The sequence below is a fragment of the Nyctereutes procyonoides genome, unplaced genomic scaffold (genome assembly GCF_905146905.1).
Source record: "Nyctereutes procyonoides isolate TBG_1078 unplaced genomic scaffold, NYPRO_anot_genome, whole genome shotgun sequence".
NCBI classification, from domain to species: Eukaryota; Metazoa; Chordata; class Mammalia; order Carnivora; family Canidae; genus Nyctereutes; species Nyctereutes procyonoides.
Window position 1 is genome coordinate 23,827,677 of NW_026575122.1, and position 23,856 is coordinate 23,851,532.

Sequence of the window (23,856 nt, forward strand, 5' to 3'; positions counted from 1 at the left end):
AAAATATGCAGTTGGAGAAGGGAAAAATATTTCATAAACTTTCAGATAATTCTTTTGAGATAATTGTGGATATTCCACTTTGATACTATACCAGACCTCAACAAGTGGTAGTTTCTTAAAGGCTAGTTGCAAGGCAGATTCCAGTCTTATTAAAAAGCTTTGTGATCTCTGTTACATTAAAACCTAGCTATCTTGCACTTTGAATTGATCTTTAGCTGTGAATGATTCTGTAGCATGCATTGGTTATTTGGAAAACATGCCAATCAATGGGATAACTAATATTCAGAAGTGCTTTATGCGCACTTCCCATTTTGTCATTTAAATCAATACAAAGACAAGCACTCAAGGCTTAAGATTCACCAAGAACATGAAATGAAACTAGCGTTTGTTTGTTTTTTTTTTTTCTTAAACACCAGCTGTGTGACAATGAAGACTGACTTGTATAGTTTGAAGCCACTGTCATGATTAGTGCTAAGGTACTGGCAGTTTTACACTGTTGTTTTTTGGGTTGTCAGCACAAATGTTGGCAGAGTGGGAAAAGGTGTCTGAGTAGTATTTTTTTAAATTTTTTTAATTGGAGTTAAATTTGCCAACATATAGCATAACACCCAGTGCTCACTGCGCCAAGTGCCCCCCTCAGCGCCCACCACCCAGGCACCCCAACCCCCTGCCCACCTCCTCTTCCACTACCCCTTGCTCATTTCCCAGAGTTAGGTGTCTCTCATGTTTTGTCACCCTCACTGATATTTTCATTTTCTCTCCTTTCCCTTTATTCCCTTACACTAATGTTTATATAATTCCCAAATGAATAAGACCATATAATGTTCGTCCTTCTCCGATTGACTTATTTCACTCAGCATAATACCCTCCAGGTCCCTCCACGTTGAAGCAAATGGTGGATATTTGTTGTTTCTAATGGCTGAGTAATATTCCATTGTATACATAAACCACATCGTCTTTATCCATTCATTTTTCGATGGACACCGAGGCTCCTTCCACAGTTTGGCTACTGTGGACATTGCTGCTATAAACATCGGAGTGCACGTGTCCTGGCATTTCACTGCATCTGTATCTTTGGGGTAAATCCCCAGCAGTGCAATTGCTGGGTTGTAAGGCAGTTCTATTTTTAACTCTTTGAGGAACCTCCACACAGTTTTCCAGAGTGGCTGTACCAGTTCACATTCCCACCAACAGTGCAAGAGGGTTCCACTGTCTCCACGTCCTCTCCAACATTTGTTGTTTCCTGTCTTGTTAATTTTCCCCATTCTCACTGGTGTGAGGTGGTATCTCATTGTGGTTTTGATTTGTATTTCCCTGATGGCCAGTGATGCGGAGCATTTTCTCATGTGCTTGTAGGCCATGTCTATGTCTTCCTCTGTGAAATTTCTGTTCATGTCTTTTGCCCATTTCATGATTGGATTCTTTGCTTCTTGGTTGTTGAGTTTAATAAATTCTTTACAGATCTTGGATACTAGCCCTTTATCTGATAGGTCATTTGCAAATATCTTCTCCCATTCTGTAGGTTGTCTTTGAGTTTTGTTGACTGTTTTGGTGTGCAAAAGCTTCTTATCTCGAAGAAGTCCCAATAATTCATTTTTGCCCTTGTTTCTCTTGCCTTCATGGATGTATCTTGCAAGAAGTTGGTGTGGCCAAGTTCAAAAAGGGTGTTGCCTGTGTTCTCCTCTAGGATTTTGATGGATTCCTGTATCACATTTAGATCTCTCATCCATTTTGAGTTTATCTTTGTGTATGGTGTCACATGACTGTCCAATTTTCCCAGCACCATTTATTGAAGAGACTGTCTTTTTCCAGTGGATAATCTTCCCTGCTTTGTTGAATATTAGTTTATCATAAAGTTGAGGGTCCACTTCTGGATTCTCTATTCTGTTCCACTGATCTATGTGTCTGTTTTTGTGCCAGTACCACACTGTCTTGATGATCACAGCTTTGTAGTACAACTTGAAATCCAGCATTGTGATGCCCCCGGCTCTGGTTTTCTTTTTTAATATTCCCCTGGCTAAAAAAATAAAAAATAAAAATAATAAAAACAATAAAAATAAAAATATCCCCTGGCTATTCAGGGTCTTTTCTGATTCCACAGAAATCTTAAGATGATTTGTTACACCTCTCTGAAGAAAGTCCATGGTATTTTGATAAGGATTGCATTAAATGTGTACATTGCCCTGGGTAACATTGACATTTTCACAATATTAATATTAATTCTTCCAATCCATGAGCATGGAATATTTTTGTGTCTTCCCCAATTTCTTTACCTCTTTGGTTAGGTTTATTCCTAGGTATCTTATGCTTTTGGGTGCAACTGTAAGTGGGATTGACTCCTTAATTTCTCTTTCTTCAGTCTCATTGTTAGCGTATAGAAATGCCACTGATTTCTGGGCATTGATTTTGTATCCTGCCACACTGCCAAATTGCTGTATGAGTTCTAGCAATCTTGGGGTGGAGTCTTTTGGGTTTTCTATGTACAGTATCATGTCATCTGCGAAGAGGAAGAGTTTGACTTCTTCTTTGCCAATTTGAATGCCTTTAATGTCTTTTTGTTGCCTGATTGCTGAGGCTAGGACTTCCAGTACTATGTTGAATAGCAGTGGTGAGAGTGGACATCCCTGTCTTGTTCCTGATCTTAGGGGAAAGGCTCCCAGTGCTTCCCCATTGAGAATGATATTTGCTGGGGCTTTTCGTAGATGGCTTTTAAGATGCTGAGAAATGTTCACTCTATCCCTACACTCTGAAGAGTTTTGATCAGGAATGGATGCTGTATTTTGTCAAATGCTTTCTCTGCATCTATTGAGAGGATCATATGGTTCTTGTTTTTTCTCTTGTTGATATGATCAATCACACTGATTGCTTTATGAATGTTGAACCAGCCTTGCATCCTGGGGATAAATCCCACTTGGTCATGGTGAATAATCTTCTTAATATATTGTTGGATCCTATTGGCTAGTATCTTGTTGAGAACTTTTGCATCTGTGTTCATCAGGGATACTGGTCTATAATTCTCCTTTTTGATGGGGCCTTTGTCTGGTTTTGGAATTAAGGTGATATGCTGGCCTCATAGAACGAATTTGGAAGTACTCCATCTCTTTCTATCTTTCCAAACAGCTTTAGTAGAGTAGGTATGGTTTCTTCTTTAAACGTTTGATAGAATTCCCCTGGGAAGCCATCTGGCCCTGGACTTTTGTGTCTTGGGAGGTTTTTGATAACTGCTTCAATTTCCTCCCTGGATATTGCCCTGTTCAGGTTTTCTATTTCTTCCAGTTCCAGTATTGGTAGTTTGTGGTTTTCCAGAAATGAGTCCATTTCTTCTAGATTGTCTAGAAGACAATTGGCGTATAACCGCTCATAATAAGCTTTTAAAATCGTTTGTATTTCCTTGGTATTGGTGGTGATCTCTCCTTTCTCATTCATGATTTTATTAATTTGAGTCTTTTCTCTCTTCTTTTTAATAAGGCTGGCTAATGGTTTATCTATCTTATTAATTCTTTCAAAAAACCAACTCCTGGTTTTGTTAATCTGTTCCAAAGTTCTTCTGGTCTCTATTTCATTGAGTTCTGCTCGAATCTTTTTTAATTCTCCTCTTCTGCTGGGTGTAGGATCTATTTGCTGTTTTTTCTCCAGCTCCTTTAGGTGCAAGGTTAGCTTTTGTATTTGAGTTCTTTCCAGTTTTTGGATGGATGCTTGTACTGCAATGTATTTCCCCCTCAGGACGGCTTTTGTTGTATCCCAAAGATTTTGAATGGTTGTATCTTCATTCTTATTAGTGTCCATGAATCTTTTTAATTCTTCCCTAATTTCCTGGTTGACCCTTTCATCTTTGAGCAAGATGGTCCTTAACCTCCTCCATGTTTGAAATCCTTTCAAACTTCTTCTTGTGATTTAGTTCTAGTTTCAAAGCATTATGGTCTGAAAATATGCAGGGGACGATCCCAATCTTTTGGTATCGGTTAAGACCTGATTTGTGACCCAGTATGTGGTCTCTTCTGGAAAAAGTTCCATATGCACTTGAGGAAAATGTGTATTCAGTTGCATTTGGTGTAAAGTTCTGTAAATATCTGTGAAATCCATCTGGTCCAGTGTATCATTTCTTTGGACATGTTGTGCTTAGAAGATCTGTCGATTGTAGAAAGCACTATATTTAAGTCACCAAGTATAAGTGTTATTATCTAAGTATGTCTTAACTTTGGTTATTAATTGATTGATATACTTGGCAGCTCCCACATTCAGGGCATAAATATTCATGATTGTTAGGTCCTCTTGTTGGATAGATCCTTTAAGCATGATATAGTGTCCCTCTTCATCTCTTACTACAGTCTTTGGGATAAACTTTAATTTATCTGATATGAGGATGGCTACCCCTGCTTTCTTTTGAGGACCATCTGAATGGTAAATGCTTCTCCAACCTTTTATTTTCAGGCTGTAGGTGTTCTTATGTCTAAAATGAGCTCCCCCTTGGATGCTTTTTTCCATCTGTATTTTTTTTTCCGTCTTCCTACCTTGACAGAAGCACAAACTCTTCTCACTGAAGCGTTCCAGCTGTTCTCTCTTTAAATCTTAGACCGAATTCGTAGGTTTTCAGGATGATTTGAAAGTTATCTAGGTAAGTGGGTGGGGACAGGTGACTTGGGGACCCTACTCTTCTGCCATCTTTCCCACCTCCCTGGGTAGTATTTTGAAAAAAGCTTTAACCTTGTGGGCCCCTGAAAGCATCTCAGTGACAGCCCCTGCCAAGAAGGAGCAAAACAAATTTTAAGAAGGGCTGCAACAGAAACATTACTGTTAAATCCAGCAGCAAGACAAGGACAACCACAAACACTACCACCACAGTCAATTCTTCTATACTGTGTGGGTAACATGCAAATTAAAAAAAAAAAATAGAAAAAAGAGGTTTTAAAAAAATCTTTATGATTAAAAATTAATTAGATTAATTAGGCTTAGATTCACTATAGGCCATGGAGTTTACCTTCTGGCAGGGGAAACAAATGATAAACAAGAGGCTATGTCAGACGATTGTGAAGAAAAATAAAGCAAGGTTAAGGGACTAAAAGGGGTTTAAAGAAGGTGGGACTTTACACAAGGTGGTGAAGGGAGGCAACCTGACAATGACATTTGAGAGGAGACTGAATGCAAAAGAAGAGCTAGTGCTCACGTGTTCCAAGCACAGGGACCAGCAGGTCCACTGACTTTGAGGTGGGCTCCGAGGGGGCCAGGGAATGGAAGTGGTGTGGTTGGACGAGAAGTCTGGAGCTAGGTCATACCAAGCCCTCAAAGAAGGAGCAAGGATTCCCTACTTTATTTTCAGTAAAATGGAACCTCAAAGGGTTTTTTAGAATAGGAGACTAACAATTTGATGACTGTTACTGACTATTGCTTTTTCAACCAAGAAAATTCAATGAAAACAATTAAAGCTAATAACAAAGGTTTGCAATGTGAATGTTTAAATAATCAATACCAAAAATCAACAGCTTTTATACCTCATAATTAGTTATATACCAAATGAATGAATTATTTTTACTATTTCTCAATAATAAAACTTAAGAGGAATCAGGATTTAATTTTAACATTATTATTAAAATAACTGCATGGCAAAATCTTTCCTTATGTTACAGACAAAACATTTTACAATAAGTCTCTATAACAATTTGACTTTGTTAAAAAAATAAAATAAAAAATGGAATATTCCATTATAATCACTGAATGAATCATAATACCATATTCACAATTACTTTTGTAATCAACTTTTAAAAATCAACAGTTTTAAACAGGGTAAATACCTCATCAGAACAGGAAACAGATCTGCTCGGTGGGCCGTTTTCACTACCGTATTATCTTCAGAAATGCTAAAATGCACTATCTCTTCCTTAAAGCTTCTGTCTTCAAGCAATCTTTGCAAGTTTTCCCTTTAAAAACAGAATATAGAACAAATCATCACTTAATAATCAATGGTATTTTTTAAAAATGCAATATAGTAGTACAGTGATATGTATAATAGAAATAGGAATTAATATATTATAGTTGACATTCATAAAAGAAAATTTTCAGGAAATGACAGGTTCTCAAATTTTATAAAGTAAAGGTGATTATGAGGAACTAAAACTTAGTCAACAATTCAGCCATTTAAAAAAGATTAATACAAAAGCTTTCTTCAGTTCTTATAGAGAGTGATCATGATTCCCTAAGTAATCACCAAGATTCTGACATCACTGAAGCAACAAGAAATGGTATAGCCTTCTCTTTTCTACCTTATCTTTGGAGAAGCACTCTTAATACACAAATATACTTTGAGTTTTCATTTTTTACCTGAAAATAGCCTTACGATTATAGTCAAAAAGGGAAATTTCCCAGGCCTTCACAAAATTATTTTAGAAGAAATGCTCAGGTAGAAAGGTAAAAATCAGCCAAAGAAATAGCATTTCTTTAGCTTCAAATAACTTACCTGTAAGGGAGGATATGTGGATGTTTATATGTCATTATACAATCCAGGGCTATTTTTTGCACCGTTTGATCTTGATGTAGCAACAACTAAGAATAATATTTTATAGAATAAATTAATGAAGTCACATATACACATACCATGGAATAGTAATTTACTTGGGTTAATGTGCTAAATTAGATTTCTTAGAATCTAAATTTTTTAGATGTGGGTTAAAGGTGATCCCTGACAACAGCCTTACATTTTCTCAGAAGTGCAGCATGAACAGAATATGTGCAATGAACTAAGTGGAAACAAAACTCTGACCCCTGAATCCTACATGCCAGACTCTCGGGTTTATCAGCCTTCTGGTCAAGGCCAATTCCCTACATAAATTTGGGTTCATACCAGCTGGGCTGGTCCCATGATGACAGAAAGTTCCCATAATGCTGTGAAAGTAATGGCAGTCAGTAAGATGCCAGGAAAGAGGGCCTAGTACAGAGCCTCTCAGATCAAATGGTTTAGAATTTAGCTTCCTACAGATTTGAGCTCTGGCTTTATAAACAAACTGTATCTGAATTATGGGCATAACGACGATAAATTCTGCTGAAATCATGTAAGTTCCATCTAAAAAAATCCAAATGAGGGGATCCCTGGATGGCTCAGTGGTTTAGCGCTGCATTTGGCCCAGGGCCTGATCCTGGAGACCCGGGATCAAGTCCCACATTGGGTTCCCTGCATGGAGCCTGCTTCTCCCTCTGCCTGCGTCTCTCTCTCTCTCTTTCTCTCTCTCTCTCTCTCTCTCTGTGTCTATCATGAATAAATAAAACCTTTAAAAAATAATAAAAGACATCCAAATGAAAAAAGGAAATCTTGTTTCCCCAGATGGCTTAGAATGACATCCAATGCTTACTGTTTCTGATATTAAATTTTTTTCTGCAATCTTTTCTGTAACTGAAGATTATACATGTGACTGCAAAAGATACTCCAACTATCAGCTTTTACTCAGTGTAATAGATCCTGAAATCCCAACACTCTGTAAGGTTACCTTACCTAGAAGTGAAAAGTAGCTAGCTTCTTTTGACACAGCCTCCACTGTTAATACAGCTGATCAAGGTTTAGACACCTGAAATGTGTTTATAATCAACAAAATAGCTAAAGTCTAAAACTGTTTATCAAGATACAGAAAATAGTTATTAATTTTTAAAACACAGTACTTAAAATGTAGACATGGGCCCTATTCATCAACAATTATTAAAAGCCTAAAAGTTATTTTGGTAAACAACAGAGAAAAGTCACAAAGAACTGCAGTGGCAAAAATTTATTTTACTTACCTGAAGATATAGCTCATATAATCTGGATTCCAGATATAGGGCGCGTGGATTTGAAAACTTAGAGAAAACTTGCAAATGAGCAATTAACTGCCTAAAAAACAAAAACCAAAAACCATAGGGTAATACAGAATTAAAGAAAAGAGATTTTCTTTTTTGGGGGGGGGTGGAGAGAACACAGATGTTGGGGGTAGAGGGTGGTGAGCAGAGGGAGAGGGAGATGGAGAATCCCAAGCAGGCTCCACTCCTAGCATGGAGCCCAACATGGGGCTCGCTCTCATGACCCTATGATTATGACCTGAGCCAAAATCAACAGCTGGACACTGAACCAGCTGAGCCACTCAGGCACCCTCAGAGATTTTCTTAAGATGATAGTACCCACCAATTTTAGTCTCTCTGACAAGTATGCCAAATGCCCTGACTATAGTTTCACTGTTAGTTAAACAAACAAGTTTTAATTATTTGCATTTAGGAACTTATTCTCCAGAAATTCTAAATCTTAGGCAGGACTTCCCCTGAAATCCAGGCTTCCCTACCCCAGAGAATCATTCAGGATGTGCTTAGAATGGTTTAAATTAAACCAGACACAGGAAGAAAGTAATCAAAACAGCGATATATTGCAAAGCTGAACACAGATAATTTTTGGAATGATTCCTTTTCTAGGTTCTATGCAGCAGAAAGGAAGATTGGTAAGGTACATTCTTCCTCATTTTCATATGACATAAACACTGATGTCAGGAGCCAGAGGTCCATATGTAGATAACCATAGCTCCTGCTTAAATCAAAAAGGAAGATGAAAGAACAACATTCGGTGGTCAAAAGTTAAACACGGAGATGAGACAGCAAGCCAATTACATCACCCACTGAAAGAGGTCGAGAAGAGAGCTTCTACAACAGCTACTCACTCGACTTCTTAATCCACAGGCTCCAGGAAGCTTTAAAAACATTTGGGAAACAAACTGTTTTATCTCTACATATAATTGATAAGAAGTATTAAGGCTTAAAAAAAAACAAACAAACCCTGAATGAATAAACAGTCACAATTTGGGGGGATTTTATTTGCCTATCTCAAGAACAAAAGTGGGGAGAAGTGAGGAGACAGAAAAAACAAGCTGTATGTGTGGTACTGACTCAGGGGGATGGGACTGAGTGCTTCAGAGCCTCATCTTCCTCATCTGGAAAAAGACAAGACCCCCTGGACTTTGTGCAAAGACTGAACAACAACAACAAAAAGAGTTGTGGGGCCTCTGCTCCACAAAATAAATTGCTCCTGGGCAAAAAAATGCAAAACTGTAAAAGTCCTACTGGTTAAAACAGACAAAATAACTTGGCCATTATGACCTTCTTATATATGATAGAGAAATATGGTAGCACTTTTGCTTATATTTAGCTTATGTGCCAACCTGTCTACATTATGTGTTTGGTTTTGTTATCAAACACTAATTTATGTGTTGCAATCAAAGTATTTTGTAGATGTTCACATTTATAATCAGCTGACTTTAAAGGGGATTGCCCTCAATAATGTGCACTGGCCTCATCCATGAAGCCCTAAGCGCAAAACCGGGGGTCTCCCAGAAAGATGGAATTCTACCACAAGACCAGGACACAGAAATCCTACTCTGTGAATTTTGAATTCAAGGCTACAATAAAATCCTGCCTAATTTTCCAGCCTGCTGTCTTGCCCTACAAACTGTGCACCTACTAGGTGCCATAATCGTTGTGAGCCAACTCCTTAAAATAAACCTGTTTAGTCATACATATGTACACCCTCATCGTATCGGTCTGCTTCTCTGGAGAGCTCTTATATAATTATCACCAAGCCCTTGCAGTTTTACAAAGTAACTTAAAATTTTCTTTTGAAACATCCATTCTTTTCCAACATTTATTATTATTATTTTTATGAGCTATGTAGCCTTCAAGACCCAGAGAGGGGCGCCTGGGTAGCTCTGTCAGTTAAGCATCCGACTCATAGCTCACTCAGCTAAGATCTTGATCTCACGGTCGTGAGTTCAAGCCCTGTGTAGGGCTCCATGCCCAGGGTGGGGCCTACTTAACAACAAAATAAAAAAAAGAGTCAAAGAGAACAGAAGCCAATTTACATGTTTTCAATAAATACTCATCATCAAGGAGCATGTTCTGTGAAGGATTATGAATGTATTGAGGGGGCACTAGGAATGTGATTACCCATTTACTCACACTTTCAATGGTGTATGTTAGCAGTATTCTAATTTTGGCTACGGGGGGGCAGAAAAATTAAGATGTGGACCTTATCTTTGGACTTTCTGATTTACCCGGCAAATCTGTAAAAAAGTAACTAACATCCAAGGTAAGGAGAAGCACCATGCTAGAGGTATGGACACCTGTTCTGACAGTCTGAAGCTGAGTTACTTGAACCTGCAGTCTAGAAGACAGGAGAAACGTTGGTGAGGTAGCGCAGGAACTGTTTCTGGAAGTAGGAGCAGAATTTCAGTCGGCAGAAATGAGGCAGGGCCACAGAAGGAGGGGAGGACACAGCAAAGGTCCAGGGGTGAGAAAGGAAGAGACATGACTGGTTAAATAGCTTATTCAATTATTCAGCAAAGAAAGATGAGGACTAATCTTCTGCTAGCTATCTGCGAACATGAAGCAGAAAACAGCAATCTTTCTCTGAAAGGAAGTAGCAGGGGACAGTTCGTTCGCTCAGGGTTCTGTCAGGTAGAAACAGGACGGAGCTACAGCATGAGGAAGCGTGGCCATGCTCCTTCATGCCCCACGTGCTTTGCACACTGCTTCTACGAGCTGTCAGGGGCCTTCCCTGCCCAGCTGCCCTTTGCCTTTCAGCCTCAATGGGGCCCTCCCCTTGGTAACAGTCTTCTCGTTGTGGTGGAGTTAAGTCATCTTTTAGTATGCTCCTAGAACTCCTCGGTGTTTTGGTTGTTTCTCTATTTGTCCTCTCCTAGAACTCCTTTAAAAACACTTCTTCTATAAAAATATTCAACCAGGCGTTAGACTGTGCTTCCTGTATAGCAGGGGCTAAGTAAGTACCCTTCATCTTTGTAGCCCAATACTTAGCAAAAGGCACCCAATACAGCTGCTGAATGGATGGACCAATAAGTGGCTCGCGGGAAGACTGGACAGGTAGGTGTATCAGATTGAGATCTAAAGTGTCAAAATAACACAGTAGCACGGATACACGGGTCCTTGTTGCCCTTAATTCAGTCTTCAAGGAAGCTGCAGTAACTTTTGAAAGCCTGATCACTCCTACTTTCTCTAAGGCTTCTTAACAACTTAGGTAAATGAACAACCCAGAGAATAGGAAAGAGAATGTAAAAACATGGAAACAAAAAAGGCAACCAGACATAAGTCAAACGGCAAGGTAAAAGTGCTGATGCATTTGTTTTAAGAGAAGGGATATTCCATTACGTGTTCCCCTAGAACACAACCTTAACACATGGTGCCATGAAAGTGATGGGCAAAGGCCAAAGAGCATTCAATAATTCCAGGCCCAATGCTCTCTTTGTAAAGAGAACTTATGATGAGAGAATCCTAAAAGTCCCAACTCTAAGAGTCTGAGACCAAATAAAAAACAAGTAACAACAAGCAAGCAACCAAACAGCTCTGAAGGTAGGATGTTTTCTTTGGGCTATAAAACAAAATCCCAGGGGGATGCAGCACTTCAGTAACTATCTGAAGCCTTGTCCAAGGCCTTGTCACACATAGGCCATCAGAGGTCTCCCCATTTCTCCTAGGGCCCTGTATCTGTGCGCTTTCAGCAACACTGAATTTACTTTGCTGCAGCTCTTCTGGTCTTTTTCTTCTGTGAGGGTTCATCTACGGGCACCGTCTCCTCCTCCAGCTCTTCATCATCTCCAGCAGCAGGTTCCTCTTCTATTTCCTCTGCTGCCACCCCCTTGGCTTTCCTTCGCAGATCCTGGGTCGGAGCGACTTGCAGGTCTGCTGGGTAATACTCATTGCTACAGTGAAAAGAGATGAAGGTGAAATGTCCTCATTTTGTTTATGACAGATGTGTGACCATGGTTCATAGTGTCACACGCCTAAAAGTCATCAATGGCACCTTAGCCAAGCCTCATCACATTCTTTTTTATTCAGCCCAGCTTAAGTACCCTACTTGACAAATCTATTGCTAACTGCAGTTATGCTTTTAAAATCCCCTGTTACACTGCCATGAAAAAAGTCCCTTTTGGACTGAATTGAAATCAGTCTCCCTGTTTCTGGAACCATAATTGGAGGAGGGTGGGTGTAGGACTGGATTATGTTAAATAATTAAAGCATAGCATTAAGACCATGCTGGTCACTCTGCACCAGACGCTTTCTACTTTGCCAGTGTTCTTTTGCAAATACAGTGCCACAACAGAATTCCGTCCTCTGGACGTGGTCTGCTAAGACAGACGGTCAACTCCTTGGCTATGGGGACAGTCATGACATAACACAGACTCAAACTGGATGTCCAGGCAATGAAAATCAGTCAGTCTTTATCTTTTGTCTCTTTAAACTAAGCTTGTATACTTGGTGTTCACATTTATTTCATGACATTCCATCCCTTTGTGACCCACTATTCTAAGGAACTACTATCATCTTGAAGGCTGTCACAGAGTGCATTGGTTTTGTGTTCCTTTCATTCATTCATCCAACAGTTATTCATTTGTTGTCTGTTTTGTGCATGGCACTGGGCTATGGATATAAGGAAACTGATCAGATGGACTTTAAAGTCTGCATTCAAAAACATACTGGTGAAACATGTTTGCGGATAGCACCCTACCAACCTGGAAGTAACCCCAGGTTAATAATGTTAAACTTCTGGTAAATATACTAAACTGCACCTGGAGAGCTGGGAAGCTACACCTCATTCACCTTCGTATTCTCACCCAGCATGGTCTAGTGCTTAACACATAAAAAATGGATGAATGAATAAAATGAGCAAAGTTGCTGTGTCAGTTACCAACCATACCATCATCCATTTAATGACATCCCTGCTGTATTCTCAACACTCAGTTAACCATATAGGACATATTTGTTTAAACCTTTTCTCCATGCTCAGCATGTTCCCTCATGTTTATTAAGTAAGATAACTCAGAGCATTTACAAGCATGCTCCCAATACGCAGCGAGTACTCCTTTAATGTCACCTATTTCACAGTATTGTTGCCATTGTTGGTCATTCCAGCTTCTGGTTTGCTCCTCTCAAAGAATGCTTACAACAGATTCACGAACTAGTTCTAATATTGAATTGTTTGAAACATATTTAGAAATGCAAACTTCTAGTCAAAAAATAAAAAATAAAATAAAAAGCCTAAAATATATTTTGAAGATGGAATTAAAGGTGATATTTAAGTTTTCCATTAGCTTGGATCATCTATAAAAGTATTTGCTACAGGTAATCATTGCCAACTAATTTTAAATATCTTTAAAAATTGTAGATCTTTAGTTTCTAAGTCTTCTTAAATGCAGAAACCACTTCTTTTTACAGGCTCCTTTCCCCATCTCCAGTAATCCATTTGTAACCTACTTCTTTTTTTAGGGAAAAATTTGGAAACTCAACATAGTGAGAAACTGATTTCCTATTAACACCGTTAGTCCTAGCTTGCATATGTATAGCTCTTTGAAATTCACAAAACAACTGATACATTATTTTGCCTTCAAAACAAGGCAAGGAAACTAAATATCACTGTCTTCATTCTATAAATACAATTAAAGCCTGAAGAGTTACGTGAAAAAAATCACTACTCTTCTACCACAGTATCGACTGACCTGTCTGAATCTTTGCTGCAATGAATTAGTCACATAAACTTTTCTACTTATGCATTGGATCCTATCTTCTTTTAACTATTCAAAGACAGGACTCCAACAATTTTATTCCCTTTCTTGCATTATGAATTTTCCCTCCCTTCTGGATCATTCATACCAGCATGATACAGATTTATGCTGCTTAAATCTTAAATAGCAACCTAGCAACAGCAGCTCTCTCTGCTCTCACATCTCCCTCCACCTGTCTGCTTCCTTTTTTACAAGAAGTGTCCATACTTGCTGTTTTTGTTTTTCATTTCCTTTTAAGCTCATTTTAATCAAGCTTTATCCCCTACCCAGTTAACCAAAACAACTCTTGTTAAGGTTACTTCTAAAGTCAATGGTCAAGTCTTATACTTCATCTGACTGATGTCTCAGATACGTCTGATCCAAGTCATTACTCCCTTTTGAAATACTTTTTTAACTTAGCTCCTGGGATACTACGAGGTCTTGGTTCTTCCTCTGTCACTCTGTCCTGGCTTCCTTTCCTGGTTCCTTATCTCCAATCTCTAAATATCATTATTAGTCCTTGGAAGTCTTCCCTCTCTACATTTGCATTTAGGCATGGCCTCATTCCCCATCTCCTAATTTAAGAAATCATCTGTATACGAACGATTTTCCAATTTATAATCTTTAGGCCAATATTCCCCTTGAGTCTATACTCCAAATCCAACTGTCTACCTATTACCCCTACTTAGATGTCTATTCAGTATCCCAAACTGAACACGTCTAAAAATGAACTATCTTCCCTCACAAATCTGCGAATCTCTGCAATCCTCCCAATCTCAGTAAATGGTGACTCTTCGTCCAGTCGCTCAGATCAAAACCTTAGGGACATCCCCAGTTGCTCCTTTTCACCTTCCTCTACCACTCCCCAGCGCCCCCCCCCCCCACCCAAGACCCAGACATCTAATCTGTTGGCTGACCAAACCCCACAGAGGCTGATCTGGTTGCAATCCTTCAAAAAGATTTTTTACTGAGTTGAAATCCAAGAATATCCAGAATTTAACCACCTCTCATCAGTTGCACTATGTACAAGGTATAATTAGTACCTAGTACCTTGGTACCTTGGTCAAGTAACCATCATTTCTTGCCTGGAATTTTATAATCTCTGAAACCGGTCGGTCTCTCCACTTTGGCCCACCTACAGTCTATTCTCAACATGACAGCTAGAAAAATCCTCAGGAAAATTTAAGTCATGTCCTGACTCTGTTGAAATCTTCTAATGGCTTTCCATTTCACTAACAGAAAAAAACAAAGTCCCTTACTATTACTTAAAGACCTCACACATTTGTCCTGTAAGTTTTTGCCCTCATCTTCAACTACTTTCTCCAAGGGTCACTGCTGCAGCCACTCAAACCTCCTGGCTGTTCCTCAAACAAACCAAGCATGCTGTGGTTTGTAGCCTGCTTACTACACCAAGAATATTTTCCATATGATGAAACACTAATGGAAAATATGTATTTTTACTGAATAATTAGTACTGCTCTGTACAATACATCCCTTATCTTTAGAGCTTTAAAGCAATCCAACTCTCACACAACCTATCTAGTCAAAACAAAACAATGCTCCAGAAAGTTCTTGTTATCCTTTGAGAATACATTCCATCAGCATCCTGGGAAACATTGGGAGGCTCACAAAAGAGTGGCAGGGGTTGTGTTACTGGAAAGTACTTTAAAGCCTCAGGCAGGCAATAAAATGACAAACAACAGGGCAAGAAATAACAAGGGCTTTGTACATTGATCTAATATGATGGCCTTTTTTGTTTTGTAACCTGGAATTTTTAGATTTTTAAATTTAACCTAGAATTTTTATTAACACCATTTATAGGCTGGTAAAATCCTGACTCATATAAAATCAAGTGGTGAATAAAACCAGTTGTTCTCTGAGACAGCCAGTGCTTTATAGAGGTGTCGATGATCTGAAAACGTGACGGACATATAAAAACACTGAGGCTACTTGAGAGCTTAAGACTTTGCATCTTCTCTTCCTCACACCCTACCAGGACGTTCCTAGAAAGGAAGACTTACTTGATAAATCTCAAGAAAAGTGGGGAGAGCTCCCTGGACCGTGGCTCTATCCTCTCTGGGAATTTTGCCAGAGCTCGCCAGAGCAAAAATCGAAAGTTGGTGTGGTCCAATCTTTCCTGACAGTCAGTTTTCGACACTAACTGCTCATGATAAAGAGCTCCAACATCTCCTTCCTGAGTCTGCTCCCAACTTTCATCTCCAATGGACTTCTCATCTCTGACATCATTTTGTAGCTCCTTCTCTGCAAGGAAAAGGTCAGAACCGTTAAGAGAACTGTAAACATTTGTCCTATGTGTTTCTTTAAATGGGGGCATTTCTTTCTCTAGTAATATGAGGAAACAATAAACTATATCCAAAGATCAAAATAATAAATTTCTCATGTTTCTCCATTCATGTGCAATTAAGCAGGAAAAAATTAAACAATCTCTTTTCTTCCCAGTCCCCCCCTCCACTTCTGCTTACATACCAGCATGTACAGCTGCTTTTTCTAGATGTTCATAGTAGACCTTCCAAAATTGTTTATTTTCCATTTCATGTGCATGAGAACTAAGAGAAAAGATCACAAAACAAAGTATGTGGAATAATCCTTTTTAAAAGATCTCTTGCAGGAAAAAAAAAAAAAAGGTGAAAAGATATAACTAAAATTTAATTAGGTTATCCCCAAATATGGGGCTTAAAAATTTTGTACTTCTTTATATTTTTTAAAATGCCTGAACTGAGCAGGAATTATTATTACTACTATTATGATTATTGAGTATAGTTGACACACACTATTAGTTTTAGGTGTACAACTTAATGATTTGACAAATTTATTACATTGTACTATGCTCACCACGTGTGTAGCTACCATCCGCCCCATTGCATTGCTATTACAATGTCGCTGACTATATTCCTTAAACTCTGTCTTTTATTCTCATGACTCACTCCATAACTGGAAGCTTGTATCTCCCACTCCCCTTCCCATTCTGCCCAACCCCTTCACCTCTTCCCCTCTGGGAACCATCAGTTTGTTCTTTGTACTTGTAGGTCTGATTCTGCTTTTAGTTTTTTTTTTTTTTTAAGATTCCATTCATAAGTGGAATCACATGATACTTGTCTTTCTCAGTATGACTTATTTCACTTAGCATGATATCCTCTAGGTCCACCCATGTTGTTTCAAACGGCCTGATCTCACCCTTTTCTATGGCTGCATAATATTCCGTAGTATACCACACCACATCTTTCTTATCCATTCATTTATTGATGGACATTTATGTTGCTTCCATATCTTAGCTATTATAAACAATGCTGCAGTAAACATATGTCTTTTCGAATTAGTGTTTTTGTTCTTTGGTAAATACCCAGTAGTTGAATTACTGAATCATGTGGTATTTTTATTTTTAATTTTTTGAAGAGGTATTATTTTTAGAGTCATAAAATACTAAATAACATTTTTGAAAACCTATAGATCCCTATAAGAACACTTTTAAAGGTACAATAATAGGAACAGAGCATCAAGTATGAAGCATGGCACATTAAAGTAAGGAGGGAACTGGAGAGAGAACTTAGTTTGTTCAAAACTAATGTTAAATATTGGTTTTTCTTCACCGAATTAATATACTTATCATTAACAAAAAGGCAAAATAAATAATTACATGAAGCATCTTTCAGAATTTGAAGCAATGAATCACTTAAGTGTTTATATAATCTGGTATCATAGTCTCAAAATGTTTATAATCTTTCTGCCATTAATTTTGTAAGAATACTTTTTTTTTTCCTGTTCCTAATATCTTACTGGTCACCTCTAGCCCTGTGCCTGACCAGACAGGCTCCAGAGAGAGGATTAACAATTACCAGGACCCAGATGGAGCATGAGAAGGCCTTAGCCTAGCTCTTGGGGATCACTGACTATGGAGTTTGAAGGAGCAGGTCTGGCCCCTCCCGATCAACACAAGGCACCAAACCAGGGACACAGGTTAAGGACCAAGAACCTTCTTTTTCACATTTGGAGATTGGATATCATCTTTAATAGTAATCCCCCAGCTCAACACTCTTTTTACTGCCATAGCAGGTTGTGATTAAGTGTGTGTGTGTTGAGTGTGTGTCTGTGTTCCCGGACAGATGAGGGGCCAGTAGAGACTCTCAAGCAGGTCTCAGCCAATAGGTCTACTGAGGAGCAGCTGGAAGACAGTCTCTATAGAGACACAGGCTGGATTCCTGCCTCCCTTTTCCCTGAGCTGCTTTTCATGCATTCTGAGCCCCATGCCAGCCCAGATTAAAGGGCTTCTTAGTAAAGATCAGTCTCCAGTTCCCAGGCGTCACTTCTCTGACCACAGGGATGTCCCTGGGCAAAGTACAGACTGCTAGGCAAAGGTGGATAACCATTATACAAGACATGAACTATGTATGTTGTTGACTATACGTGACAAGTAAATGTACTTAACTATACATGACAGATAGATGTACCCAGCAAGAGGACAGCCTACCAGCAATGGAGAACCATTAAAGGCATTCAATAACTGAGAAACCAACATTTTTGATAATGGGCTATTAGAAACACATATATCAGATTCTTCCCCCTAAGCACAATAAACAAAATTATGAAGTTGATGTTAGAAGGCCTTGTCGTCATCATAATGGTCTAATGGTTCTAAAGGGCAGTAAAAAGCAGACAAATTAGTTCCAAATAGGAAAGAGATTGGTTTATTCTACTTCTGTCAGATAAAAACTGATGGTTAGGGTTTTGAGAGGTCACCCATATTTCTAATCTGACAAAAAGCCAGATCAGACCATCTGAAGGCAAATACCTGCAAAAGGACAGACTACATATAAGGCATAATATATGTATTTTCTATGTGATTATTAAGGTCCTTTTTAGAGCTATAAGGGAATTTTGGACACTGGACAACTAGGATTTTAAAAAGTCCTTATTTTTATTTTTTTAATTTATTTATTTTGTTTATTTAAAGATTTTATTTATTTATTCATAGAAACACAGAGAGAGAGAGAGGCAGAGACACAGGCAGAGGGAGAAGCAGGCTCCATCCAGGGAGCCCGACGTGGGACTCGATCCTGGGTCTCCAAGGATCATGCCCCAGGCCGAAGGTGGCGCTAAACTGCTAAGCCCCTGGGACTGCCCAAAAAGTCCTTATTTTTAAACTAAAGTTTGGCTCACTCACTATATAATAAAATTTTGCAATTATTACACAATATCCTGTTACTCTAAAAAATAATTCAGCAATAAAAAATGTTTCATAAAAAGTAAAAAGACAAAGTCCTCCAAAGTTATTTCGAAGCACAAAGAAACATACACAGAACAGTCAAACTGTTGAAAAACTTGGTATTAGAGAGTTAAGTGATGTTTACTTTTTCTTCACTTTGTCCAAAGGACTGGAGCTACAGATACTATACCTACCCATTCATTTAAATCACACCTAGATGGAGTATAATACTGGCCTGATCATTCTACAGTAGTTAAAACATAATAGCGTCATCATTGTAACCCACGTTTACCTTATTAGTTCAATAACAGGATCCCAGAGGGCACTGAAGTTAACATACAACATTCCTAATAAATAACGAAGTGGCACCTGCAATTATAGGAGACTAGTTTAGTAAATGGGTAATAAAGCAGAATAGAAGGCGTGAAGATACAAATATCCCAACTCAAGACAACTGGAGGTTGGAAAGAAGCCTGTGCTTTAAAGGAAAAAGCTGTAGGTACCACTCCAAACTTCAGTATATAATAATTTTCCAACTCTACCCCAAACGTCACTCGCTATTTAACAGAGAAGAATCCCTAAAGCAAACGTACTCAACACTTGCTCCAGATGTTCACAAAAGATGTAGAATTTGAAAAGACTTGTGATTAAATTCCCACCTAACAAACACGTTCTTCCTGTCCCCTTGTAAGACAAAACCTAAAGGGTAAGCAGTAAGGCACAGATCCCCAAGAACCCAAGATAGTACACTGTGAATGGCAGCTAGGGTTTTACAAGCAGATGGCTGAGTTTTCAAACTCTGCATTACAGGCATTCAGTTCCAAAGGTCTAAAGTTTTCTCAGTTGCCTTGAGAACAATTGTCATTACTCACATCCCCATGTGCTAGGGAGGCATTATACACAATGGTAGCTCTATTATAATTGGGGGCGAGGTGTTTGTGACAATTTTAGCAGCAGAGCCCTTTTTCCAAACGAAACGTAGCAAAGGATGGTAATATATAAAACAGGTTAAGGGCGGAACTGCTCTGATCTAAAGGGAATTCCTCTACTTGGCCTTCCTCCCAAAGGCATCTCTGATCCACATTCAACGGTCATGGATGAAAAATACCATACAAAAGGTAGGTGTGCCTGACATCCTGCGGTAGTGAACAGACCTGGAGAAGAGCATCAGGTTTTAAGCCTGATGTTGAATGCTCCTGTTGCCATTTACTTCCTCCCTTCACGTATTATGCACATACTCAGGAGAATGGAGGAGGGTAAATTATTTCCACTGTTGAATAGGCTGGCAGAGCCATTTAATTCAAAGCATCTAAAAAAAACTGTGGAGATTTACGTAGCTTAAAAATTTTTAACTACTTGGTATGTTTCTCTTTTCAAAAGCCAGCAAAACAGATCATAAAGCATAATTAAGTTCAAAAAACATGGACACTTTTTTATACCTCCTGCAATGGCCCATCAGGGACTGTTGCCTGCACCACATCATGTCTTAGTTTTCTCAAGTGAAGAAGTTTCTCTCTGTAATCACTCACAGTTGCTGGAACGAGTTCTGCCTGGCGTAACACAGCAAAGGCAGACTGACGCTCTGAAAGCCCATCATCCTGAGTGAATGGAGAAAACCAAGGAGGCAGGTCAGTACTTTGATTTCCAAAAAAGACCATGAAATGGAGCCAAAGTTCTAAAAAAAGAAAAACTGGGATATGTTAATGTTTGAAATTAAATAAGCAACACTTTTTTGAGTAAATGATTAATTTTTCCTCATATCATTTGTTTTTCAAGAGATAATTTAAGATTAATGTTTAGCACAGAAATGACAAGTAAAAAATGGAAAACTAATTCTCAAAATGACTCAAATTGATTGGCCACATTTGTTGAAATAAAAATGTGTATATATACTTCCACTCTACAGTTCTGCTTTTAGAAGTAGTAATCTGCATTATGGGAATATTTCCCTATTCAAATACATCAGCATAAGGATGTTCACTACCCTTTTATTGGAAATGCCGAAAAACTACAAACAACCCACGTTAGAATCCGTCAGCAGAGAACTGGTTATGCAAGATATCTTCAACTGTGGTATAATGTTGAAGCTTCAGAAGAAATGAAGTAAGCCTACAGGTACTGATACGGAAAAACCTCCATGAGGCCATTTGTTTGAATTATACATGTGGATACAAAAAATCTGAAAGAATATTCACCAATTACCAGTGAATTTTCAGTGTGGGCAGAAGTAAAAATTACAACAAAGAATTTCAGTTTTTAAGACAGACATTTGTACAACAGTGTTTGAATTTTCTGCACAAATGTCCTTTTGGAAATAAAAAAAACTGAGTAATGTTTTTAACAAGTTATCCAAATTAACAGTGAAAATACCTCCATCATTTCTGGAAGTCGAACCTCAAAATGGTTTAGGATCCTTATTGTCAAGAGCCGAATCTAGACAAGGTAAAAGGCATGTTTCAAATTCCGAAGTTTACACATAAGAAACTGATTTATAGACAGTGAGATTCCATGTTATATAGGACTAAGGAAAATAAACCACTTGTCAGAGAAATACATGTTATTCTATCCCTTATTTCATATTGGACACCAACCAAGACCTCATTCAAATAGTACATGGATCAGTTTAATGACCAGACTAGACTGAGAAGATAAAGTTTCCCAGAGAAGCACGTTTTCCTTTCAACTATGACACTATGAGCATCTCTGTAAATGAGTACAAAGAATCTCAATAAATTTACAATCCTGTTGCAATTAGTGATTTTTATTTGTATGTAATGTATTTGGGTATTTATGTACACTTGACCAAACAGCAGAATCACATAGGGGGCTTTAAAAAACTATGCAGATTTTTCTGTTTCAGCCCTACTGAGTCAGAATTCTGGCCTATGAGGATCTAGAATTTATATTTGTATTTAGCTTCCCAATTAATCCTGCTACGATCAGCTTGTAGGTCAGTGTTCACGAATCACTGTTTTAAACAGAAATCACCCCACAGCAGCATTTTCTGAGTAAGGGGCTCTGATAATGATGGGCAATACATACATATCAAAAGATGAGAGACCGAGAACATGTCACAAAACACCATTACCTTGGATAGACCAGTTGAAATGTTTGCTTGTAACTTGGGAAATAATTCCATTAAGGCTTCCTCAGAAAGTGGCCCTTTGCAGCCACATAATGATAACCTCTGATAATAGAGATCAGCTAACAGCAACACAGATGGCTCCAAGGGAAATGTTCTGCAACAAGATATTTATTAGACCCAACCCGCACCATACAGCCGACTATTTAGACTATAACAAAAACCACAGAAAATCATCACTGGTGAAGGGAATGTACAAGGGACCAGGTTAAAGCTTTATGTAGACATCTAGCATCATTTTAGAATCTGAGGCCTTGCAACAATGAGTGATGTGCTCAAGGACATACAGCTTAAGCAGAAGCATTCACATATATCCTATCTCTGTGGGAACTGCAGGGGGATGTCTCCTCAGAGGAAGAACACAGAAGCTGTGGCACCTGCCATAAGCTAACACGCTCCATTCGTAAGTCATTCTTATCATGACATACTTCAATGATTTGAGATGGCTGAGGTGGCCTCACACACACCAAGAAAACAGCTCATCCCCGCGGCTCAGAATCATAGTTTTGACTACATGCAAGGACTGTGCCTGCTGGAAGTTGGCTTGGTGTTGCAATCAAGAGAAAAGTTCCACAGTGGCTCCTTGCTGCGCAGCCCCTCCAGTGGCGACGCTCAGGTCTTCCGGGACAGCAACGCAGGGAGCCTCAGATCCCAGATCCCCCGATTTACTTCCTTCATGCTTCTGCGTTTCTGCTCAAATGTCTCCTTCTTGGTGAGGCCTTCCCTATTTGAAAGTGTCCTTGTCTCTAGCCCTTCAGACTCTCCCTATCTCGCCTCTGCTTTAATTTTCTTACCACAGTCTAATGTGCTATACAGTGTATGTATTATTTTGCTCGGTATTTCTTCTTGCTACAACAGCAACTCCATGAAGGCAGAGTACTGTGTGTGTCTCACTCACTGAACATGTCTCCCAGTGCCACGGCCTGGTACATGAGAAAAGCGAGTGAATATTTACTGAATGAAGGAAATGAATAAACCTGTTTTTAAATGCATAAAATGGATTAGAGTCTAGAAAAAGAAGTCAACTACTTTACCAGGTTTTACTTTTAGAAAGGGTACTGGGCTGAGTAGAAAACAGCTCCCCAGTAACAGCCCAGGGCTACTACCAAAGTCGGGAACAGGCTGACATCAACTTGCACACAAACAATGCACTGGGCTGTGTTTGTATGCAGTAAAAGGACCACAGGAAAGTATTCTAAAACGGTGAACGTGTGGAGATGAGACTGAGTGTAGTAGAAATATGTATGCTGGAAGTACTCGGGAAGTTACAGAAGGTCAACATGGGAAGATGGTAGGGTTGGGGACAATCTACAACACTAGTTTACACACATGGTAAAATACCTCTCCACAGAGATGGATCTGCATTTAAAGACCATGTAAAGGATGGACTTATTTTAAGGATTCAGATCAATAACAAATTTCTAATACGAACACAACTAAGATATAAAGTAGATCAAACCAAGGACTTTCATTATGCCCAAGTTTTCACAAGAACAGAAGCTTTTATATTTTATTTGTGAGTAAGATAAACTGGGGGTGTATTTACTTACATTACTAAATTCTTCACGCGTTCCACAGGAACCAAATGAAGGAGTTCAGAAGATTCTTCTAAACTTAGCAGAGTATTTACAGCTTGACAAAGAACAAATAAGTTTCCTGAGGGCAGAAAAACAGGACTAACCATATAACTCATTCCTTTGACAGATTAACTACTAGACATCTCATTTATCTAATACTTGCTATTTATAGAGGTTGTTAAAGTGAATTTGTGCCTTCTAAAGAATCATCTGTCCAATATTCAGAATGTAACAAGAAGGAACTGAAAAGACAAGGTTTCCAAGTCATGTATTTTAGCTTTTTTAAGAAAAAAATATTCAAAAACAAAGAATACATGTTCATTAAGATGAGGAGGAAGTTCGATGGTCCCACACAATGGCATTACC

At 38.7% G+C, this 23,856-nt stretch overlaps 1 protein-coding gene across 1 annotated transcript in view; it reads right to left on the reverse strand.

The window, feature by feature from the left end:
• UTP20 (UTP20 small subunit processome component) overlaps positions 1 to 23,856 on the reverse strand; it is a 96,841-nt gene that overhangs the window by 51,535 nt on the left and 21,450 nt on the right. Inside the window, exons 15-25 of the mRNA XM_055336275.1 lie at positions 23,464 to 23,569; positions 21,860 to 22,010; positions 21,142 to 21,204; positions 20,211 to 20,369; positions 19,064 to 19,140; positions 16,038 to 16,117; positions 15,572 to 15,812; positions 11,526 to 11,711; positions 7,762 to 7,852; positions 6,452 to 6,537; positions 5,790 to 5,915 (exon numbers count right to left, since the gene is read on the reverse strand). Coding sequence (XP_055192250.1) covers positions 5,790 to 5,915; positions 6,452 to 6,537; positions 7,762 to 7,852; positions 11,526 to 11,711; positions 15,572 to 15,812; positions 16,038 to 16,117; positions 19,064 to 19,140; positions 20,211 to 20,369; positions 21,142 to 21,204; positions 21,860 to 22,010; positions 23,464 to 23,569 — 1,366 coding nt within the window. The remainder of the gene's footprint in view (positions 1 to 5,789; positions 5,916 to 6,451; positions 6,538 to 7,761; positions 7,853 to 11,525; positions 11,712 to 15,571; positions 15,813 to 16,037; positions 16,118 to 19,063; positions 19,141 to 20,210; positions 20,370 to 21,141; positions 21,205 to 21,859; positions 22,011 to 23,463; positions 23,570 to 23,856) is intronic.